Raw genomic sequence first — 25,350 nt, forward strand, 5'->3', positions numbered from 1 at the left:
TGTGTACCGGTTGCTGATGTTATACCTCAAAGTGTAACGTTAGGCCTAACGTCAGGCCAGCGCATACCCGCGTCCCCCCCTCCCACTGCGCCGCCAGCAGTTCGGCTGGCTCCTTAGCAACGATGACGCCGTTGCTATGAAGCTACATGACGCGTCGCAGCCAATGGGAAATTAGGTGCCTTTTCCGCTGCTACAGACAACACCGGCTTTGCTCCATGGGACAGTAATTTCTGTCGCATTAAAAAAGACAAAAAGTTAGCTAATTTATATTGTTGTCAGAAATCGACACGCGCCGGTGCCTGTTAGTTCTATAGTCTCTATACTATAGTCTACTTGGACCTTGTAGTAGGAAAGTCTTATATTCAAATTTATTCAACAGATAGTCCACATCGTACATTCAATATTTCGCATGTTTGGTAGAAGAGAGGACATTTTTTTTTTGACCGCATAAAAAATAGGCACTGCGCTGAGACTCCGCAAGATTGTGACTCATTGGTGACAAAACGAGAAGGTCTGGAAACATGACGTTACCTGGATGGAAAGATAAAAAAGAGATACAAAACTTCTTTATGAGCCGACGTCGATCCAAGCAATATTGTCAAAACAAGAAACGACCGAGTGGGCGCCTGTAGCATTTGTTTGAGTGAAACAAGTGTCAACAAGACAAACAAAACATACATTTTTTTACAGGTTTAGTTCACTGAAATGAATGCTAGAGGTGCCGTAATGGCTTTTTTTTTTGACGATATTAGGGTTAGGTGGACGTCGGCTCATAAATAATTTATTTTTATTTTTTGATTCGGATAACTTCATGTTTCCCGAATTGCCACCTTCTATCACCAGCATTAACGTTACATTCTCAGATTATCAACTTTCTGCGGTCCAAAGATTATTTATGCGAAAAAAACAAAAAAACATTGATCTTTTTTTTCTTTTTCAAACACCTGGTACTTTGTTTCCATCTGGCAGCATTAATAAACCAACCCAAAATTCTAAGTACGCTATTTATTTTTGTGCACATTGCGCGACTATCAAACATGCCTCTTGGTATGTCCAAGGGGTCCAGTTTCGACGTCTGGCTGGTGACCACCCTGATGGACCTGAAGACGGTCAGCGAGCTCCTCTTGCAGACCCTGCTCACCGTAATCGCTGCCACGATGACAGAAATGCTCACCAGTCACCACACCGTCACCATACTCATGCCCGTTGCCGTACAATTGGTAAGCAGAATGAGCGAATATTGCGTTTTGATTTTGGCATTCCAGTTCTTTTTTAGTTAAATAGAACATGTTGTTTTTATTAGATTTGATTTCTCATTCTCTTGGTTGCTTGGAAACACTAACTCTAGTCTCCTTTTCTTCAACGTCACGTGCTCATCTTTTGAATACTGGTCAGTGGAAGTAAAGTTCAAAGGTTCATACCAAACCGGATTCCGGGTTGCGGGCGCCGGAAACCGCAAAGTTTTGGAGGTTGGTGTGACATCACCGGTAACGTCAATATTGCTCTATTTTTTTCGCGTAAAATTAAGTTTTTTGAAACGGGAGTCCCAATTAGACTGTTAAAAAAAAACTTTCTTTTTAAGGGTTTTTAATCCTTCATTTGTCTTTTTGTAGGATTTAGCGATAAACGCACCCCCATCCCCAACCCCAACCTCTCTTCTCTATTGTGAAACGTTTGCGAAGAGGGTAAGGGGGGGGGGGTGGACCGCCTTCCTCTGATTGGCTATTGTAAAATCAAGCCTCGTCGGGCTCTTGAAAAGTTAAATTAAAAATCTCAAAATACAGTGTCTCTATAGTCGGTTACAAGTCAAGAAGGTAGCGGCAAAAGCCCCTCAAAGGGAATCTTGTATTCCTCCGCCACCAATCGCGTTCCGTTGTTTCCGTGACGTCACGACCTGCCCGAACCAATCTTGTTCTGGCAAATGAATATTTTCAACATGGCTGCCGGGCAGATTTTTACGACTCGAGTATCTTGCAGCAATTATTCTGTTTTTAATGCGGTTTTTCACTTACCCGAGCATACCTCGCTAAGTCGTAACCGCGTCCACTTTTATTCGCAATAGGTTCTGCGCGACAGCGTGAGAATCCAGCGATAGCATTGCCATCGAAAATTTCGATGCGGGAGTAAGGCCTAACATCGTACATACGTCGAACGCCGTGTGCTTCTCTGCCTCGGGTTGCGCCTGAACATCGTGAAGGCATCGGCTTTTCTTCGCAGAGGTTTCCGTGGAGCGACGTTAAAATGCAGCGGTCACCAAACTCTTCTTTATAAGTGTAGTGGGCTGTGCGGGAGGGGCATAAGTGAACCGCGAACACAGTAAGTGTCTTTACTCAATTTCGACCGTACCTTGGCTGGCGTTAATAAATAGTCTGTCTACTGAAATGACGCTTTCGAAGCAGTATGCATTCATCTGTGAAACGTGGCGTCCTTTTCAAGTTTCCGCGTCGCAATCGGCTGCACGGTAATCTATGACTGCGATAGTACCCGCGGGTACACCCTCGTTCGCAATAATGAGCTGTTACATACAGGTGGCACACAAATGATAAAGCCAGTGATGCGTATGTTACAAACATTTAATTGATATTGTTTTGGACGTTAGGAGGCTGATGTCTTCTTTTGGAAGAAATAACAGAGAATTTGAGGGAAGCAGATTCGGTTCTCTCAAATGCTTCCGAACATTCTGCTCGCTCTCGAGACACTGTCAGTCGTATATTTATGCTTCGAAACCCGGGTACGTGACGCCTGTACCTCCACTCGCTTTGCGTCGCGGCCTGAGGTATTACCGGTAAACACGCACCAATTTTTCCAATTTACTTAAGAAGGAAAATGTGTCCACAATACTGGATCGCAGCATTGGTTTAATAATTTGTAAAAGATGAAAAGTATGGTCAATAAAAATTGATTTTAAGGGAAGCTTCCTGCTTCATGAATTGTGGCTTTCTTATATGCGAAATTTTTGTTTAAATCAAGAATTGAAAACATACCGAATACTCTTGATCTTGGTCCGAATGCAGGTGGCAGAATGATTTGTCTTTATAATAATAAAATCAACAATGTTTGAATCAAGCAACAGCTGAAACCGCCTAATTGCATTTCTGATGTATGTTTCTCTCTGGATCATACCAGCCTCCAGGCCGTAGCCGCGAACGAGCTCTTCAGAATCTGCCATCGTCTTTCTGGTCTACCTTGGCAAAGACAGACTCGTGTAAAAACATTGAGCTTCTTGGAGGCAACCTTGCCGTCCCCATTGTCAGAGCCTCCATGGAACCATTGGAAAGAAGGGTCCCTGTTGTTTCATCGACGCGTTTCATCAACTTTTTACGACTCGTTTCATCGATACTGCCACACTGTGCTGTGAAGTTTCATCGACACAAAAATTTCACGCTGTAGGAACATTTTGTTGTGCGTTTATCACTGAAGCACATATTAAACTATCCGACCGACCCAGTTCACGACGCTTTGCGGCGACAGTCTCCAGCAGTTCATTACAAAAATGTGGACCGACCCAGCCCACCCGTACATGCCGCTTCGCAGCAACCTGTAAGGGTGGTCCTACCCCCTGCATGTACCCGTACCCTTGCTCACCAACTAAGCAGCGCACCCCTAACCAAACCAAGATCTTGTCGACGAAACATAGCAAGATATGTCGATGAGCGAGTGTCGATGAAACAATCTGTTGATAAAGCGTCGCAGCGTTGAAACAAACTTTCGGGGAAATGTCATTTGATGAAATGAGTGGCAGCGAAAAAAAAGCCTGTTCCCGAGCCGCGTTACTTAAACACTATCGCAGGCATCATTTTTAGATACTCATTGCCAGAACAAATGCACTCTAAACAAAGAAGAAAATGAATTTCACGCCCCTCTGCTGTTAAAGTTCACGACCTGGAATTGGATAAGGGGCCATAAGGCAAATTTGATATGGTTCTGGACTGGACAAGACAACCTTTCGGTACTTCACAACTCTGCCCTTGGCAACAAGTCTGGCTGCAATCTGTGCAGTGTGGTTCTTATCAGCTTTGAAAACGTTAGATTTAATCCTGTACATTGCACTAGTCCTGGAGGCTTAAAACTGAGGTCTCTATGGAAGACCGCTTCACTTCATCACAGCGTTTCTGCAAGACGGACAATATCAAGCTTGAGCTAGGCCCAGTTACTGGCATTGGCATTCCCCAGATTTCCGTCCTCTCACCAATCCTTCATCAATGTTGTAGCCGACGTTTTCTCATTTCAAGCAATTAGTGCTGTTTTTACGATACATTTCAAGCGAGTACAATGGCGCCTCTTAAATTCAGGAAATCTATGCCGCACTACTTCAGACCACACTTCGGCGCACAGGGCAGCCTGCTCCTCATCCACCACGAGGTGTTGGCCAACTCGCCAAAGTGCGACCCAAGAGTCATAATGGCCGTCGACTTCAAGGGAACTTTCGACGCGTCTACTCAGCTTCGAAACGAAGCACTAGCACTCGCATTTTGCTCTCCACTGTGCTAACACAAGGTATTGTTATTCCCAGGGTGGCCTCAGTCGTGTGAATGGCCACAGACGTCCTGCTTATGTTTCGAAACGAGATCATTAGCAGTTAGAGTTAGCTGCACACAGTGCTGACAGACGTTATTGTTATTCTCAGAGTGGCCTCGGTCGTGTGGATGGCCACCGACGTCCAGTTTATGCTTCGAAACCAGTCATTGGCAGTTAGAGTTAGCTGCCAGCAGCGCTGATGCACGTTATTGTTATTCTCAGAGTGGCCTCGGTCGTGTGGATGGCCACTAACGTCCAGTTTATGCTTCGAAACAGGTCACTGGCGGTTAGAGTTAGCTGCCCGCAGCGCTGATGCACGTTATTGTTATTCTCAGAGTGGCCTCGGTCGTGTGGATGGCCACTGACGTGCAGTTTAGGCTTCGAAACAGGTCATTGGCAGTTAGAGTTAGCTGCCCGCAGCGCTGATGCACGTTATTGTTATTCTCAGAGTGGCCTCGGTCGTGTGGATGGCCACTGACATCCAGTTTATGCTTCGAAACAGGTCATTGGCAGTTAGAGTTAGCTGCCCGCAGCGCTGATGCACGTTATTGTTATTCTCAGAGTGGCCTCAGTCGTGTGGATGGCCACTGACGTCCAGTTTATGCTTCGAAACAGGTCATTAGCAGTTAGAGTCAGCTGCCCGCCGCGCTGATGCACGTTATTGTTATTCTCAGGGTGGCCTCGGTCATGTGAATGGCCACTGACGTCCAGTTTATGCTTCGAAACAGGTCATTGGCATTAAGAGTTAGCTTCCCACAGTGCTGACTCACATTATTGTTGTTTTCAGAGGGGCCTCGGTCATGTGAATGACCATGGGCGTTCCCTTTAGACTTAGAAACAGAGTACTGGTACTGCGATTTCGCTCTCCACTGTGCTAACACACGGCTTTGTTATTCTCAGAAGCCTCAGTCATGTAAATGGCCACAGACGTCCCATTTATGCTTTAAAGCAGAGCACTGGCATTGATATGTTGTGTCGTTTTTCTTAGACAAAAAAGAGCTTATTTGCAATCGAAATTCCATTTGCTGCGTAGCAAAGATCTTTAGACAGCGGGAAGGGTCAATATGGGCATCTGATGTCTTTGCCGTAGATGGGCTGCGAACATTTTGTTTTCGTGAAGTTGAAATCTATACTGGTGATTTATGGCACAGTGCAATGTATAGACCAGCTTAGACATTATCGCAACAAAAATAAAAAGTTTGTCTGGTGGCTGCATATCGAAATGCTATTCGGCAACGAGCAGAGAAGCATGACAACATGAGACACGGGAGGTTAGTGGTGGTCAAGAACAACAATCCGATCTTAAAGCAAATAAGTGGTCCTTAAAAGGACCGTTTTGTGTTCCGAGATGTTCCACGCTTTCTCCATAAGGGTGGCCTTAAGCTTCGTCAAGGGGCTCGACACCAGACAGGTCACTCTCGGATGGGGTGTCCTCTCCATCCAGCTGGATGACGATGGGCTGGATGTGGGCACTTGTGGCACCGTCTCGTCGGAACGTTGCTTCAATGTCAATAACGTGCCTGACAGCATTAATCCAGTTGTCAGTGGTGACCTTGTCAACTTCTTCGTTGAGGAGTCTCCCCACGTCGACAATCTTGAACGTCGTGTTTCGGGCAGCAACTCCGTTCTTGATCTGCGCCCATATCAGTTCAATGGGGTTGAACTCGCAGTGATACGGTGGGAGCCTGACCACAGTGCAGCCAGCTGTCTCGGCAGCAGTGTCCACACGATACTTTAGGTGCTGTGGCTTCACCAAGGCCACAATGTCGAGCAGCTGCTTCTTCACCATCTTGGGGTCCCATGAAATTTTCTTAGACGTCAGCCACTGTCGGATGTCGTCCTTCCGGGAACTCGTCGTCGGCACTGCTTCCAACCGCCGTGAATGGTAAGAAGCGTTGTCCATGACGATAACGCTTCCTGTCGGCAGTTTGTCGAGGACACCGTCGAACCACTTCTCGAAGCGGGCGCCATCCATCTCCTCGTGGTAATCACCGGTTTTTTGTCCACGGAACACGTCCAGGCAGCCGTCGACGAAGCCTTCATCGCTGCCGATGTGGGTGACAATAAGACGCTGGCCCTTCCCCGATGGCTGCTTGAGGCCAGTCGAGAGACCACGCATGAAGGCGTCGTGAGACGAGGCCACTGTCGTGTCTACCCACACCTTTGAGACAGTGTGCCCTGCCGTCACCCACGTCTCGTCCAAGTAGAAGATCTTCCGACCATCTTGTCGGTGACGTGCGATCTCATGCAGGTACTTCTGCTGCCAGGCGACTATGTCCTCTCGTTCAATCAACCGGGAGTTTCGTTCCCTCTTGTCATGCTCGAATCCGATGTCGTGGAGAAGGCGACGCACAGTCCAAGCCTTCAACGAGGGAAGTTCAGTGCTCGCGCAGAATTCGGCCGTTATCTTCTTGACCGTGGGGACCTCGTTCCGTCGAAAGAAACGGTGGACGCACGATCTTAGCGCGCACAACGTGAACTCGCCGTACCTGATTTTGCGCCGCCTCTTGCCTTCACTTGCTGGGTGCTTCCGAGAAGGTGTCACAACTTGTCCCTCGGTTTCTTTCGCCTGCTTCCTAATCTCGAGGACGGTGCGTACACCAACGCCAAGCAGCTTGCTGACTTTGATGCAGGACTCCTCCACAGTGAGGCCGGGCTGGCCGGGCTTGGCGGGCGGTTCGTGTCGCACCTGAACGTACGCGTTCATTATCAGCTGCCGTGCAGCTCGGTTGAGGACATCGCCGCTCTTATGCTTTTTGTAGAGGCGCCTTGGCGTAGGCGGCGAGGCTGCACCAGACTCTCTTGACGAAAAAGAATCGGAGGAATCGCATTCCGCTGTCTCCACGTTGGGATTCATAACGGAAAAGGGCGACTTCGGCATTGTTAAAACGCGAATCGCAGGAACTTTCAAAACCCGAAACGCAGGTTTTTTTTAACAAACGCAGAAAATACACGGAATGTACCTAATTCGAGTAGGAAGGTTATCAAGCTAAAACCAACAACCATATATGCATTACTTATAAAAGTTACAATTTTCGTTGCACTGAAGCCTTCATTTTACGTCAAGCTTCCGGAGCGAGTAATTTGCCTCGGCTAGGTGGCGCAAGCTGCCGCCCGCTACAAGGTCTGTCTGTAGTCAATATCCATCCATTGAAGTAGAAGGGGCGTTTTCAGCGAACTATCTTCTCGACTGCGGAGGCGTCTGAAGCGGGCGCATCACGCTTATGGGGAGGGGCTTCTACTACCTTCTTAATTTGTAACCGACTATAGACTGTCGGCTTTACTTGCGAGTTATATAACATGCGAAGGAGCTAGAGGCGCCGAAATTTTGAACTTTGGTTTTGGCGTAACCTTTATTTGCCACTTTCTGGGTAGCTATCTTTAATTTAGAGGTAACGTCTCGACGTTTTCAACAAGGATGTCGCCATTTCGAATGTCGTCACTTCCAGTATGGCCGAAAGCATTATTTGGTCATCGGCGTGGCTATAGAAGGCATTCAGAATATAAGCTAAACCGCCACCAATATCTCAGCAATATTTTGTTCCTATTCGCAACTTTAAATGTCTTATTTTTCCTTTTGTTGCCAATACCGGGTATGGTTACCAGGTGGCTGGGGACGAGAGTGAACTAAACGGGTCTATAGCATGCCGGGAAGAGACAATCCTGGGCGTTCCGAAAATGCGCTTAGTTTGGATACCTCGAAAATCTGCCCCATTTAGGGCAGTTTCCCTCCCTCTCTTCCCAGGCCATCAGTCGCACGTACAACCCGCTCTACTTCGCCATTCCGGTGACGGCCGCGGCGTCCAGCTCGCTCATCTTCCCGACGTCCGGCGTCGCCATCGCCCTGCTCGCCGAGATGACCGAAATGGGACCTCTGAACCTGGTGCGTGGGAGCCCGGGACGCGTGGAACCATTCATTTACATATATGTGTATTTTTCCAAACATCAGTCGAGTCTATCTGAATGAACAAAGCCAACAAGTGTTCTTTCGGCACCCCGACAAGCAACATTACACCCTGAAGGGTGTCTACTTTTCGTGTGTAAACTATACTTCGAGGCGTCCCTTCCGCGCTGAGCACGGGCAAACCAATCGCTGGCATGTATCCGCTGAGGTGGTCTATTTTGGTTGAGACATCGAGCATCGAAAAGGCCATGTGCCCTGGCGCACATCGCATTTTTGGCCACTGCGCTGGGAGCACATCGCCACGTCTCCCTGTGCAGTGGCTCGCACTGGCCATCGAATGAAGAGGCCTGTAGTACAGCTTAGTTTGAGGCTCTATCTGCCCAGGGGCAATAAGCACAATGTTTTACGTGCCCGTCTGCGAGAGGCTAATTGCGTTTTCGGCGGAGAGAATTTAGTCCCCTTTTATTTGTTTCAAACTGTGCGTTTGTTTCACATCGAAGGGGCGGTGGCCCCGCGCTTCTTTCCGTGTATTTTCCGCTGGGTTGTGTTGCTTTCTCTGGAGTTTCGAATCGGCCGAAATGTATTGGGAGAATTTTTTTTAATATATTATATGAACTCTACTTTTGTCTTCTCTAAAGATATTGGAGCCCACAAAAATATCCGGTGTACTTAATGTCCAATGCACTTGAAGCAATTGGCATTAGACAAAGTGTTGCTTATGTAACGAAATACTTCCTACGGTTCTCGTTTTCCAGTAGACTGACATACGTTCACAAGAGAGCAACGAACTGAATATAATATTTACGTGTTTACAATGTGATACCTGACATCACTTCTAGTTCTTGGGTGGTCTTCGTCGCACCCATATTTGAGAGCTAACTGCAGATGGCTACACAACACTCTCTTAATTCTACATTTATCGATTTCACTTTATAGTATCTCAACGTTTGTACACTCGTCAATTCCAATCATATTTTTTTTATTCGAATACATAAAAAAAAGCTTAATAATGCAGCTTTGGAAGGTTTCCTAATGTCTAGTAGAAATTTCTGCGGTTTGCCGTTTGATATTTTCTTGCCTTTCATTTCTTTAACATCAGGGTCGCTAAACTCGTCAAGCACAACTTTGTGCCCGAAGTTTGCGGAACGCGCTAATTGGACTCTCGCGACGCTGACGTCGCGCCGAGCGAGGTGTCAATCATTCGAACGCTCATTTTTTTGAGAGAGGCAGAATGTAACAAAGTTCATCGAGGCGCGCGTGCGGCGCGGGAGGGGCGCGAGGAGCCCGCTGATTGAACGGCTTCGCCGATGACGTAGCGCCCCTTTGTCCCTACATCCCTACGCCAAGCTAAAACTAATGCTTTGCAGATGTTCCCTAGGCGACCTGCTGACGCTCGAAATCCCTCTGAAGTTTGTGTAAAAAAGAAACCTCGTTTGTCGAAGTTGTCGCTGACGTCAAAGTGACGTTTCCGACTTTGCGAGAGTCGTGGTTTGAGCTCGAGATCTTTGCTTCGGATCGAGGCGAAGTTAAACTTTGTCAACATGGCGGTGCCGTACGCTGCGGCCGAGCTTATCTTCCGCCACTGTCGGCGTCGCTACTGAGACCACCGGGGACGCCTTTCAACTCCCCGACGACGACTTTCGGCGACAGTACCGGCTATCGAAAGCCGTTGTGCGTTGACTCTGCGACGAGCTTCGTTCGCCGCTTCGGACCGTGGAACAACAAGTTCTCTGCGCGCTCCGGTTCTTCGGAACCGGTTGCTTTCAAGGCATGGTGGCGACTGACAAGCACCTCTCAGTCTCCCACATGACTGTGCGCCGGGCTGTCAGAGTTTTTGCGGCTGCCATCGTTCTTTCTTTTTTTTTTCTGTAATATTTGAAGAGGTACTAATAAGGTGGTATACAATTCAGAATGTTGGGAAACAAACAATAACCGGAGTAATTCTTGGGTAGGGTCGAGTTTCCCGGCAGCCGGCTGAATTATTTCCCTGAAATTCTACTGGCAGTCGTCACTCATTGGCGGTCAAATCAGTTCATCGAACGACGTGTCATCGACAGATCGTTTAATCGGCACGCGATGTAATCACATGAAAGAAATTGTCTTCCGTTAGAGGTATATACACATTAAACATTTTCACACCTTTATACATGTAAGTGGGGTGTCCCATAACTAACACCCTAATAAGTGTAGCGATGGACCTTATAAAAGAAATGTAAACCTCACACCTTTAAAAATGTGATTTTTTAAACACGTTTCTTAAAACGTGTGATAGTGCACTACACCTTTTTATAAAGATGTAAAACTACAATACCCCTTCTCGTCAGGCGTAATTACTACAGATGTAATTACTACAGTACATTTAAGTGGGGTGTCCCATAACTAACACCCTAATAAGTGTAGCAATAGACCTTATAAAAAATGTAAACCTCACACCTTTAAAAAGGAGTGATTTTTTAAAGACGCTTCTTAAAACGTGTGATAATGCACTACACCTTTTTATAAAGACGTAAAACTACAATACCCCTTTCTCGTCAGGCACGTAGCCAAGGGGGGGGGGGGCATAAGGCCCGCCCCCCCCCCCTTCCCCCGAAATGTTCCATTTTGCTGGGGCCTCCTCCCCTCCCTCGCCCTCATACAGCACTTTGTCATCGACGCCCCCCCGCCCCCCCCCCCCCCCCCCCCTCTTAAACAAAATTCTGGCTACGTGCCTGCTTCTCGTCAAGGTGTAATTACTACAGTACATTTCTTTTTTGGGGTGTACACAGTGACCCGGGACCCAATAATATGACTGAACAAATAAATTACACAAACGAGTCGCCGAAACAGCACGTAGCTTTTGGCGAGTGTCGAGGCAATATCGGCCGAAAACCGCCTTCAATATTGGCCGGATGTACGGTTTTGCGCCTCGTTCCGACATCCGGCAGGTATGGGTGTACCCATGCAAATAAACGATTTATGTCTAATAGCACTGGCACCACTGATTTCTTAGGAGGCTAGATCGCGGATAGAACAATGTATTGCTGGGGTCGAGCGGCACCACCGGCAGTCATCGCTTGACACGATCTTATGCATGCTATAGGGAAAACGGAAAAAGTCAATATTATTACGTTAGTTGGTTGTTCTCTACCATGAAGCTTCTATCGTGTTTTAGCAAATAACAGTTAATATTGTGGGCAATATTAAAGGGGTCATGAAACGCTTTTCCAACTTTTTCCTGTTTAGCTTTCCTCCTCAACTCATAAATCGCGCATTCCACCAAACAATTAAAGAAGACGAAAAGGGGGAGTCCCCTCTTGCTCGCACTCTCGTTTGCGTAATCCCGGACACATCCATTCTCCCCCTAGAAGATTAGCCCGTCGCTCAAAATTCAGACAACAGTTGCTTTCCCCACCCCGTTCATTCCGAAGCTGACAGTGCTGTTGAAGCTACGTGCTCGTTGGGCCAGCCACACTTGCCACGTGGGCGTGGCAAATGTGGCTGCAGAGAATGAAGTCAGGTGATGAAAGGGAGGCGGCTGATTGGTCCGGCAAGCGCGTAGCTTCCACCACAATGCCAGCTTAGGGGTGAAGGGAATAAGTGAGGTCCGGTTGCGTGTGACGTCAGTTTGGACCCGATGATGCGCTTTTGGGACCGCGGATGTATCACCGTGAAAAGGCAGAGAGGTTGCGAAGGGGAGGAGGTACGAAATAGTCCGCTCTGTTTTCAAATTTTCGCACTGAAAGTCAGGCTTTTGTCTTTCTACCTTTTTTCTTTTGGCGCACTGAACGATGTGCTATTAGTAAAATCCCAATCGAAAATGATTTATCCCATCCCAAAAATCGTTTCATGGGCCCTTTAACTGTTAACGCGTTAGAATACCAATCTTGTTTAACTAAATGTTGTGTGGTTGAGGGTCCAGGGTCACTTTGTTGGGCGTTAACTGTGATGTGTTTAATGAGACAAGGGCTACCGAGAGTATTGTGGAGTCATCCGTGATTTCAGAGTCATCAAAGCTCAGCAAACGATAAGTTAGAATGCCTTATACTGGGGACATTCGCATCGTTTTGACCGCTTGTACATAGTGCTTCATGGTGAAAGCTTTTTCTTTGAACTGCTGTGAGGGCTTCCGGGACAAACTGAAACTCGGAGCGTGCCGTCCAGTCGCTGAACGTCCCATTTATTTAGCAACCGAAGCAAGCGACGTCGGTAAGTCAATCGTGCTCCGGCCAATTTTTTTTAATCGATGTTCAAACGCTTCACGAATGTCAATTGGATCTCCAAGAACCGGACATAATCATCGCAGCACGTCATAAAATGCTCGCCCTCGAGCACCGCGTACAAGCTTCCAATTTTTGCGTGTTTCTCCCTTAGACTTGCGTGTATTGCCTCATGGTGTAATAGGCCAAAGCAACGAGGTCGAAAACGAAGGGAGAACTAGACAGGACGCGGCGTATTGCCTGTCGTCAAGCAATGGCCGCCGGTGAGGCCAGTGACGGGCTCTTTATTCGCGATCCAGACTTGCACTGTGAGAGTTCTAATGCATTACACCCGCCGAGTGCTGCACAGAAAACAGGCCCCGAACGAACTTGCCGAATGCACCGAGTGCAGACTGATGCTGTCGCCATAGATGTTGTAGAAAAGTACCGACCTCTAACCGAAACTAGCACCTCTTTGTTCGACGTGATGGGTGGGAATGCGAGAGTGCCCAGTCGCGGCCATCGTTTATCTATATAAACATTGGTTGCTGCAACGTGGAACTTACATTTGCGATGACTTCCACTTAAGCAGCTCGGCTGTCAGAGATATCTACAGACGGCGTAAGTTTCCGAAACCAGCTGACTACAAAACAGCATACACTTGAGGAAATTGATGGCACTGTACGCGCAAGAGCTTGCTTCGTGTTAAGCACAGTATGATGAGTGAACCACTGAAAGGATACGGCTTAAATCTAGTTCTTTGGAACATCTAGCAATACGTTTCGTAAGACTTTTTATTTCCCTGGTGAGGGCATTGAGAACGAGAGCTTTCTCAAAACAAAATATGACGGGGCAAGATAGCTGCCGTTCAAATATGACTTTGCTTGAGTCTCGGGCAACGTCTCCATGTTTAGCCTTCCCGGACGCTGAGTGAATGCGTCACAGGTTTCTGCTGTAGGAGCTTTGTCGAAAAATGTTTCACTTTTCACCCATACACAAATGATGCTAGATCTCGCGGCCTCTGTGGTTGTCCTGGGCCTTTCATTACACACTGGTAGGTTTCAGTGTCTGTACGGCTACAAAATGACTCAAATTTTCAAATAAAACACGGGCCGTCGATTCCTCCCTTCGTGAAATATCAGACGCTTACAATTCAAGCTCGCGCTTGAGTTCGTGGCCCGCGGGACGCGATTTCGAGCAGGAAACCAACTTTTTCTTTCAGTTCCGCTGTGCGAATGCCTCATCGTAGCACATGAACTCTCGTCGTCTCCTCTCGCTCCTCGCCTGGGCGAGGCATGACGGGATTTTCGGCGCTAGAGGGCTCAAAGACAACGTACAGCGAGCGGCGTGAACGCTCGCCTCCCCGCGCTGTCTCGTGCTCTCGTGCACCGCCTAAGGATCTCAGGGGATTTTTCGTCAAAAGTTGCGAAGTTGAGCGCGCGCAGGGAGGAGGAAACTTTGCGGCGTTCTTTTGGTCACTCCCCCCGCTACGTCAAAAAGCGAAGAATGTTTTGCTCCACGAGTTTAGCTACCCAGGAAAACAAAATTCTGTATATCAATCCATTATTATCAGTCTAGCATACACAAGACTTCCTTATTCACTCTTAGAAAAAAGGGTCAGTATAGTCCTCCCTAAAGGGAGGAACGCTCTTGACACATATGTTCCTTCAGAAAGGGAGAAACTTTCGTCCCTTAAGCAGGGGAGGAAAAGTTCCTCCGTCGACTGCATCTCATTATGGCGGCCACGAATCGAGCAAATCGAGCTCGGTAAGGCTTAACGAGAACACTAAGTTTATTGCACGAAGCGAGAGGAGCAGGAAATAAAAACGTAACACGAGCTTTCCGCGAACTGTATTTATTTCCGAAGTTTCTTTACCCCTGCAGGTAAAGAAACTTACGTTTCGAAAGCATGCAGTCACTCAGTCTTCTCATCGTTAGCACTGCGATGTTCAACGGAGACAACCGGCACTCAGTTCGCGCACTTTATGTCCTACCTTTGCTATTCCTCGAGCCACAATTCCTTCGTCAACCGTTGCGTCAACCGCACATCACGGAGGAGTGAAATTCATTCGCCCGCAAAACCAAAAGCCGCTCTCAGAAGAAAGCAAATCCGAAGCAACCTCTTGGCTTATCTCAGCACGGTAACACGAAATTATGGCGTAGCCGCGTAGCGTAAAAGGATGATAAATCGCTTGCCACCAGATGGCAGGGTCAAGCAGAGTAATCGTACGTAGCTAGGCTAGGTGGCGCTAGGTACCGCCCAATTCATGTTTTACAAAAAAATATTTTTATTTCCTTATCCCACAATTGCGTTCCCTTTTCTTCGGAATCTCTAACACATTAGACACGTTGCGCACACTACAAACATCAGGTCAACACATATTGATCGCATACAAAGGCATTGCACATACAAACATCAATACAACAGCACACTACCCCGATCACTACTACCGAGCCCTGCGTTTCCGTCTTTTATAGTGGTCGTTTTGAACGTACGGAATTTTTCGGTGACTCCCTAAGCAAAAAAAAATATTCCGAACATGTTCATTTTTTTCCACCAATGTCATACATCAGAGGCTATTTTTAATGGCTCAGGGGATGAATCTCTTATTAAAAAGAAGACGCTCGATCATGCCATAAATATTTGAAAGCCAATAAATAGAGCCGCTCCAATGTGGTTCCAAGCCATGAGTTTGTTTTCCCGCATGGCCCTTCGTAGCCAGTATTTATATTGTAGTGTTCGTTTTTCTATTTGTGCTGTTCGCGTAAAGCTGCAATTGCCGTCTTGAATTAATCTCTGTAGAGCGGATATCCACTCAGCTGGAAGTGATGCTTCACGGGCACAGAAATCGCTTTTCGATCAACTTCGAAAACTTCTAGCGCTCATCCCAGCGCGCCACTTAGAGGGCAGTTTCTACAGGAACCGTAATATATTTAAACAGTAAAATAAAGGATAGCGTTTTTTGTTTTTTTTTTCGATTTTGCCTGTCTTTTTTTTATGCTAAACTTCCATTATAAATATACGTACTTTCCGCCATACTTTCGTAGTGTTGTTTTTTCCCGAGAGCGCAATCGCTCTCGGGGACCGACAGTCACATTGGCCACTGTACGATAGGAGCTTACCGTTCAGACCAGCGTTCCAACATGACTATCCACACGTCGATCGACTGCACCTAATCCCTCAAGTGGTTTTAAACTCTTTAATGTAAAGCGGAATGTCATCCTGCGACAACCCGCCCCCTCCGATCATGGCCCGACCAGCGGCATCAATGCCCGACAGTTTACGTCATCTCATCTTGTTGTTACACCACTGATACGCGAACACACAGTCACATCGGCGATAATTCCCGTCTTCTGTTCACAACCCACAACACTGCCATCACGATGTCGCTGACACAAAGAAATACAGAACCACGTTGACGATGTTGCTGACACGCAGAAGAATCACGTTGAACGCCGGTTGGCACTCGGCACGGGACAACGGAACCGAACTCAGAACGGAAGGCACCCAGGCAGCCGGCAGGAAAACCTGCCTTGGACGCAGTTCCCGCGATTTCCATGACGTCGAAAACGTCGACACAGTTCCTCGTGGTTTCGCTGCTGTAGTTCCGCGTGCGTCCCGCCGCAAATTGGAGACGGCCGTCTTACCCAATGTATGTAGCGTTGCTGGCACTGCTCCGGAACTTCGCTGTTTCTAGCGGCTTCGTTAGCTCGTTTGATAAAATTAGTGGTAAAAACGTCAATGCAACCGAAATGTTCTGCACGTTTGGACTAGAAGACGGAATTACAGGCGGCCTTCCCTGCCGCTGAAGCTCAATCAACTCAACATTAATTTATTAAACAACGTGCGCGATGTGCTCGAAAAACGAAACCGAAAGAAGATGGGTCGGGAGGGCGAAAGCTTTCTCCGGTCTGCCTGGAGGAGGAAAACGTCTCGGAGATTAATAAGGACTTTAATTTTCCTTTCATCGGTCTGGGTTTGTTTATGTGTCTTTTGGTAAACAAAAAAAAAAAAAAACTTTACAAAAAGAAAAAAGAAAAGAACACTTTTCTGGGGATCGAACCGTTGACCACTTGGTCAGTAGCGCGATGTTCTACCCCTGCGCCAACTGAACAAGGAGGAACTCGGCCTCCTCCTTTCATCTGAACTGCCGTTCCTCCCTTCTCTGGGCAACTTGTCCGCAACAAGGAGGAACAGTCGCTTTTGCTACCTTTCTCCTCCCTTTTTTCTTAAAGTGTTGTTCCCAGACTTTTCTTGTAGACCTCATGGTTCAAAGGGACTGATTCCCTGCGGTACAGCCTAAAAAAGATAGGCACTTTAAAGCACGCATTTAACCCGTTCGTACAGCTTATACAGAGTAGAGGCAGGCTTACACAGCATCATTTTCTTACGTTACGAAACTTACGACACGCTTACGTCAAGATACGACCGGCATATTCGTGCTTGGGATTCCGCGTGTGAAGCTATATAGTCCTTTGACTGCTTGGTTGCAACGCTGCTTACGAATCACAGATATGCTGGCGACTTGCGGTCGTAGCTCGGCGTAAGCGCACGTCAGCTTTATAACGTAATAAGACGGTGTTGTGCGAACTAAAGTCAGTGGATCTTGGGAAAGTATCGCCATACGGTCGTCATTTTTGTTCATGGAAGGAGCAGTTTCTTCTTCACCTTTTTATTTTCGGTGGGCCTATTCAAGTTCCGGGTGACAGGTTGCTTCATAGATCCCTTTCTTTGGAAACACCACCATGCCGTCTATGACGTGCCAGCGATCTTCCGGTTCATGAAAAAAATGAGCAAAGCCCACCTAACACCACTGCTTGAAACGTCGATCTCCCGGGGAACGCCAAAAATACCATGAGGCGCAAGATCTGTTCAAATTTGTTGAAGATTCTTGTAAACCAACTTGGCTCCTACAAATACCGGAGAAAAGCTCACCGGAGAAAAGCTCACCTCGAAACCGGCGGATGCGGAGAAAAGCTCACCGGCCATTCAGCGGATGCGGAGATAAACTAACCAATGTTTTTTCTTCTTTTTATATGGAGGTTGTTGGATCGTGCGTAACATATATCAGTTTATTATCATTAAAACTCGTCAACTTTGTAAAAAAAAATGTCCTTCTTTGAAATTTTTATTATGCTTACTGGGTATATTGCTCCCAACTTAATAATTGCGGGCGAGTTTTCTCTGTTGGATACTCTCTGGGCAGCGAAAGTCTAACAGAAACGTTTATGAACTTGAGGAGCAGGAAAAAGTTCGAAAGCTTAATAAAGTCTGCCTAAAACCTAAAAGGCAAAACTGTAAATGTCCGAAAATCCGAAAGTGCATGCGCAACAACGCGTTGCCTGAAATTCTCTTTGAAGCTTTTGTTAAACTTTGAAAACAGGATAGGACGGTGAGTAGGATATTGAGGTTTCTTTCTTCTACGGATATGCACGTTTTCTAGCCGTTTGTGCTGGTGTTTCCACATGTTGCATTTGTGTGATAGTGCCCTTCTACGGCGAGCCACGCATGACCTTCGGAGCTGCACACTGTCACCGCGGTTACTCGTAACGAATATAAAAACTAGTCTTCTGTAAGGTAGTGAATTGAGCGAGTTGGTAAACGTTATACACGATGAAAACCCCTCAAACGACGAAAACGGGGTAAAGAAAACAAACGAGAGGACGATCTACTATCTATCAGGCATCATACAATCTTCGGTGCTGAAACGGTTCACCTACCGCTATCTAATTAGCTCGCAAAAAACAAACCTCTTTATCTGACAGAGCTACCGACGGTGTGCACTGTCAAGCTGTGAATTGTTGTCTTTCTTACGTGTGTCCAATGTTCCGATTTTATACTTGCCGGCATCATTAATATATAAAATGAATGAATGACTAACTTGTGAGGAATCAGTAAATATGCCCGATGAACCTTAATATTACAAAAAGAGGATAATTATGTTTATTGCAGTGACGAATTATAATTGGTGTTAAATTGCCAAGTGTAATGCACAATTCGCTAAGCTAAAAAAAAAAATATATATATATAATATATATCGGCGAGCTTATTTCTGCATTTTTTTTCAAGGCTGGTGAGCTATTTCTCCGCATCTGCCGGTTTTTGCGGTGAGCTTTTCTCCGGTGAGCTTTGTTCCGGTGAGCTTCTTTTCCTCTGCCGCCCCAAATTGAATAGCCGAAGGCCCTCCCCGAAATCTCCAACTTTGTTATGGTGCAAGTGCGGCTTGCGATTGTATGGCATCTATACCCTCGCCCCCCCCTCCCCCCCCCCCCCCCCCCCCCCCCCACCCTCCCTCCCACCCCCCCCCCCCCCCCCCACCCCCCCCACCTCCCTTTCTGTTTATCTCTCATAAGTCCAGCTTCCTTTCTGTTCAGAAAAGATTCAAACTCCGATCAGAGTTAAAAAAAACATATGTTAGGGGCAGTGTCTGCCGAATGATACATTGCAGTCTTGCTTGGAGGTTAAGGAAATGCTTCTTCTCGCTTTGTTACAGTCGAAAAGGAAGGTTGTCCCCAAAAGATAAGCCGCGTTCCTTCCCTATTGTGTTTTTCTTTTCCAAGATATCATGACATAGCTTCGGAGGCTATGCTCATAGAGAAGCCCCGGGTGACCTGATTCCTCGCTTTAACTGGTCAACGTTCCGTGTTTAGGTTCGCTAAACGACCGGGGAGTTCTTATCGCTTTACCAATTACTAGCAATCATTATTTTGACCAGCAACGTTTTTTATATGTCGGATGATGGGACCAGGCACAGGTTTGTGAAGATGTGTCCGGGACGTTTGCATTGGAAAAAAGTTTTCGGTACCAACGGCGCCTTGCTTGGAATACAAAAGAAGTCCTGTGCACACTACACTAAAAATGTATTGAGTGGACTCAGCATTCTCCGCGACGAGGAGTATCGCCAATTATTCAGGTCATTGCCTCTAGTGTCCCCACGCAAAAAGCTACATGCTGCAGTGGCGTCTGATCATCCCTGGAAAAATGACACCCCCACAAAAAAAGAAATGGAGGTATAAAGACGAGCATCGGACTTTTCTCGTCAGCGAAAGGAAGATTTCAGCTTCAAAAAAAAAAAAAAAAAAGAGGGGGGGGGGGGGGTAAACACCTTTGTATCATCGGTAATGGTGCAGGTTCACGTAACAAGGCAACTTTGAGGCCAAATAAAAAAAAATTCTCGGTAGTATTTAGCGTCATGTGATCTAAGACAGACCAAATTGGCCCAGCTAAAATAACGACTTCAGAATTAGCAGTCACTGATGCAGGTCTTTAGCAAGCAATCAGACTGAGCAGCCGAGACAAGCTTCGTGATTTCATGAAACATTGCTCCGTGCCAAGCGATCCTACTCGGAGACAAAATTGGTGAAGGAAAGCATCTCCGACGTTTTACCACTGTTCGATCCGAACAACATGAAGCTTCAAAGATTGGTCAGCCCAACTTGTTCGTTTGGTCGAGAGGGTGCGTTACAGAGCTAAACTCTGACGTCGTCAAATGTAAAGTGTTCAGCTTGGAGCTTGATGAATCTAAAGATCTCCAGGACAAGCCAAAAGTCGCCAATTTTCATTCTTTATGTTTTATGTGACAAAACCGTGAGAGAAGGGCTTTTGAATATGGTTGCCCTCAAGGAAACCACTCGTGGGGCTGATATCAAGCTCGCTTTGTTAACATTGTTGGAAAGGCTCGGTTCGACGTTCTTCTGCAGAAACTTGCCGCAATTGCAACAGATGGTGCACCTGCCACGGTTGGCAAGAGTGCAGGCTTACTAAGTCTTCTGTGGAGTGAGCCCCGCATTCCGGATCTTCTTTTTATACTCTGCATTATCCATCGCGAGCCCATGGCGGCGAAGCAACTCCCACCAACGATGATTCTATGAAGACCAGTGTTGTACACGCTCCTCAAAAAAAAGAAGAAGAAAGGAACAAAAAATTGTTCCTCGTTTTTTCTGATTTTTTGGAACGCGTTCCCGTTACACGTTCTATGTGTAAAAAAAGGAACTCATTCCCGTTACAGTTAAAAAAAATGGAGCGTATCGTTACATTTGTATTTGCGGATTACCATATTTATGTAGATCAAGGAAAGTTTATATATATATATCCTATTAAATGGGAACATGTGAATTGCAATGCCGTGATGAAAAGCACCAGGATAAGAAAACAAGCAGAAGCAGGGTTTCATTGGTTGATAAATTCAGCTTTTAACCATATTCATGTTTGCGATGGGCGATTCAGCCGAGCCAAATGTATTGTTACCCCACATCGCACGAGCGTTTTGCGACAACCTCACACGTTTTGATGAAACGAAGTTCCTTGTTCTAACCTAACAACAGTTGCCTTTCTATGTTGCTGTCCGCAAGACGAGCAGGTGAAGAAGAGGGTAGTGCTTTTGGAAGGTCAGTCTTGATAACAACCAAACCGTTCTTCGTGAAGGTTTCATTCGTTGTTCAGTTTGAAGGAGGGGGACAAGGGGAGAAGGAATCAAGGTTAATTTCTATGTATCGTTTAATTTACCACTGTTTTGGATACGACGGTGTGCTCGATGTCTGGTAACCTGTTCTGTTGCTGCAACTGTAGTTCTATTTGTGGAAGTTTAGTGATGACTGTAGTCAGCCTTGGATTTCTGGGTGTATCAGGAATCGCGGAAGCAAACAAAGTAGTTCTAAACGCCACTCCTTCTGCGTTTTTTCCTTTGACTCAGAGTTCTGGTTTTTGTACCGCAATCTCGGACACTAAAAAAAGAATCAATGTCCACTACCTCCTGCTGCAACCGACTGTTGCGAAGCGAGGACCACACAAAATAAACCATAAGATAAGTAACCAAAAAGTTGACGAGATCCTGCTTTTCGTAAAGTTCTTGTTTTTATACTTTTAGATTTTCCCTCTTAGAATTATAATGCAAATTACCCCACTGGACGAAAAAAAGAAACGCTGTTCCTTTCTCCGTTTTAGTAAAAATGTAACGAGTTCCCGCTCCAGTTCCACCAAATCAAAGTTTAACGGCGGCGTTCCTTCGTCCCTCTAAAAGGAACGCTATCCAGGAACGCCGTTCCGTAGAACATTAATGAAGACCGTCCTTCGGGTCGTCAACTACAAACGATAATTGCAAAAAATCAGTGGTGATTTCGCAACCTGACTAAAGAACTCGAACTTGATAATGCGCCCAAAGACTTGTCTGTGTATGTGTGTGTGCGTGGGGGGGGGGGGGGGGGGTATTTGTTGTTGTTTGTGCGGTTCGTTGGCTGTCCGTGAGCAACGTGCTAACAAAGTTTGTAAACCTTATGAAGCCGATTCAATTTTTTTTAGAGGAGAAAGAGAGGTCATGTCTCAAGCACCGGCGTAGAGCAGCACCTCCAAACTTTGAATATTTCGCAAGTGCAAAGAGAAATGGTATCGGAAACAGTATTAACGTTTCAAAACAAGTTAAGACTTTTCTAAAAAGATATGCAAACAAGCCGTTTTATCCATTTTCCGCAGCTGACGACTATGCTGGATGCTAATCCTGAATTTGATCGGACCGAAGTTAAGCTTGGGAAATACATCGCCAAGCTTGAGGAGTTCGAAAGTGACTTCCAATTTCGGTTTAAAGGTATAAAAAGACTTTAAACCATGTTTAGCGCTTCTAACTAATCCCTTTATGGTCGATGTGGTGAGTGGCGTTTCTCCAACCATGGAAAGCTTTGTCGGTGGTTGTTGGAGCGTTCAAAGTGGAGCTCCTGGAGCTCCAAGAAGACGAAGGACTGAAGATGGTCATGCGATCTGCGGAGACGGTTGAATTCTGGCGGCAGGTGCCGGAAGCAAGCTATTATTTCTACGTCAAGCATGTGGGCCAGAAACGTTTCTCAATGTTTGGATCTTACTGTTGTAAGGCACTGTTATCAAGAATGAAAGCGGCGAAGTCAAAACGGCGTGCGACCCTTAACGACGAACGTATGAGTTGCTTCGGACTGCAACCACGTCATTCGAGTCAGACTTCAAGGTGCTTGCTTTAAGAAGGGGGGGAAGCGCAATGTAGAGGCACAACCAGGAATTGCTGCATGACTGGCGTCCAACATGATCACAAGCTTTATCGGACGGAACAAAAATAATAAAAAACTTGCCACGCTCCTTTTTTGTTGCAGTTCCTAAACAAAAGGGGTATTTTTAATGATTTCTCAGATGCCTGTCTGGCCACCCCTGATAAAATATTTCAGGTTTCATTTAATGCCTAAAAAACGTTTTGAACCCCCCCGCCCCCCCCCCCCCCCCCCCCCCCCCCCGTTATCTGCCTTTCCTCTTTAATGCTGCTTTTGTAAGCTTATTTTTCGCTTTTAGGCCGGGTCAGCCTGGCCACCCTTGGTTTATAAATACATTTCCCGAATACCGAGATTTTGTTATCCACAGACCGGAGAAAACAAGCGCACATCTTTGCACCGCCACCACATGGAGCGTCGGTGCTTGGCGGCATTAAAAATAATTTTCCTTTCCTGCAGTACGCAAGAACAGCAATACCATTGTAATATATCCGTGGAGATAAGCATGATTGATAAGAAAGCCAAGGACGCTAATATTGACGAGGAGTGTTTTCAGTACGATGATGCTTCATAGCGATCTTGGCGCTACTTGTCCAGAACGTACCCTTTCAAAGCTTTAAAGACTTGAATATACCGAAATGGCGATTGCCATGCGACAGAGCCCGATCAGCTAATCACATTGCGAGGTTTGCTTGTCTGTATGTAAGTATACATTTGTGTCCGGCCGGCATGCAGTTTAGGCAATGTGCAACTTTCCTAGGGTCCGGTGACTTCAGTCAAAGATACAGAAGCGCGTGCTCGAATGCCGCTTAATTCTGTACTCGCGCATTTATCTTCTCGAAAAAAAAAAAAAAAAAAGAAAAGAAAACAGAAGAAGTTTAATCGGGATTTTTCTTGGTTTATTCGGAGCGGTTTCGGAGCGCTTTTTTTGTTGGTACCTTTTTGGGTGTGCAAGCGCGCGCTTGCATGCTCGGATGGCGCGGACATGGAGTGCTTTTGAATCGCTCTAAACACGGTGCTCCAAACCCACCAAGAAGTTTCCACAACATAAAAAGTTTACTATACAGTCGCATCTCTTTAATACGGACCCCTTTACTGTGTGTACCCCGCTGTATAGACAACATGTCCGGGGAACTAATTGGGTAAATACATAAATTTTTTGTCTCTGTACTATGGACGACTCAAATTAAGGGTGCGTCTTGGGGAGGACGTACGTGTTCATATCAACGAGACATCACTGTAGTCTGCTCCTTTCTAAGCTGAGAGTGCGGTGGGAGACACGCGCTCGCTGAAACATTCAACCGCCTGCATTTCATCACCTGACACCTCTATGCCAGTGGGTGTGGGTGAGAGCGTGATTGCCTGTCGCGAGAGCGACGCATGACTAATCCACCGAGCACCTATACACCGTTTCAGTGCTCACAAATCAAAAGCCCAGCGTGCGATTTTCACAGCCCAGCACGGACATGTTGGTAACTTCGCAAAGCGAGCAAATCACCTGCCCCGAACCCACGACCGCTGAAAATAAAAACGACCAAAACCCTTTTCTGGAATGGTATATAACTTCTACGGTACAACCAACTTCGCAGTGAACGGTGTATATCGATATTTTTGTTAGGGCGCCGCCATCTTGAGAATCGCGGTGCCGATTGACGCCGTCTAGCAGATTAAAACTTCAAATACCAGCTTGCTTTGGCAGCACAGCTATCTGCGTAGGCTACGGTGAAGGTAGGGGGGAAAGGGGGGGGGGGGGCGGGGGAGGCTTGGTTAGGCTAGGTTATTGTGGGCTGCAATAACGTAGCTGGAACTTGGCTGATAGTTGCATCGAGCTGGCTAATGCCCTGCCATTACCTTGACTCCTCGAAAGAACGAGGATGAAGACGGTTGTGTGTTTGAGTTTCCACGACGAGGCAATATATCAGCGGTTTAATCTGGTTTATGCGGGTAAGTTCTCGCTATTCGATAGCTGCATCTTTGAGCGGAGGTACATACACGTTTTCACACTTTTCACAACAGGGAGTGATAGCATACTTTCCAGTGATAGCCTAATCGGAGCACTGGCACCGTGTTAGAATCAGTCCGCTTGCCTTAGACAATATAGTCGTGAGAATGAACGTGACAATGAGTCTGATACAAAGCATTCGGGATTCAGGCTCGCAATCAACTAACTTCATAAATAAGGATCCTTGAGGAACATGTGAAGCTCAGTAACATTGCAGTTACATTGGCGCTTCAGCTTCTTGTTCTTGTCGCACACTTTCCGATGTTGTTCTCATGCTCGTTAATATTATTTGTGCACTCGTCGATAACGTAGTGGTAGCCATGGACAACCGATCTTCTTTTTTACCAGGGTAAAAAATAACACTTGGAACAAACTCACGCACAACGTCCGTCCCTAAGCCATTTCGCCCATACCTTTGGCGGTTGCATACCCTGTGCCAGCGGCCGTTCAAAAATGCGCTGAATCTAGGGTGCGTCATTTGCGTTCTGGTATGAGATTATACAAAAAGGTCTAGACAAATGCCCGAATCAGCTTCGCTCTCGGATTGTGGTTCATTAGATCACGCTTAAATGCGCCGTTTTCCGTCTCATTCGCAGCTTATATCCGGCCTGGCACTCAAGGTTCTCATCGTGCTCAGTCTTTTGTTGAGCATGAACAGCTTGGGCAACCACTTCTTCGACTGGTCCATCCTGCCAGCCTGGGCCCTCGATTCGACTGACAACGCTTCGAGCGTGGAAGAAGCTTAA

At 46.5% G+C, this 25,350-nt stretch overlaps 1 protein-coding gene across 1 annotated transcript; it reads left to right on the forward strand.

Annotated features, from left to right (window-relative positions):
* The first annotated feature begins 1,037 nt into the window (after nt 1–1,037).
* Nucleotides 1,038–25,350, forward strand: LOC121837241 (solute carrier family 13 member 4-like). The gene is made up of 3 exons (XM_042292822.1): nt 1,038–1,220; nt 8,264–8,401; nt 25,201–25,350. The coding sequence occupies exons 1-3, from the start codon at nt 1,038–1,040 to the stop codon at nt 25,348–25,350; spliced, it is 471 nt and encodes a 156-aa protein (XP_042148756.1).

This window comes from Ixodes scapularis, unplaced genomic scaffold, assembly GCF_016920785.2.
Source record: "Ixodes scapularis isolate PalLabHiFi unplaced genomic scaffold, ASM1692078v2 PGA_scaffold3__209_contigs__length_174095766, whole genome shotgun sequence".
Classification (NCBI taxonomy): domain Eukaryota; kingdom Metazoa; phylum Arthropoda; class Arachnida; order Ixodida; family Ixodidae; genus Ixodes; species Ixodes scapularis.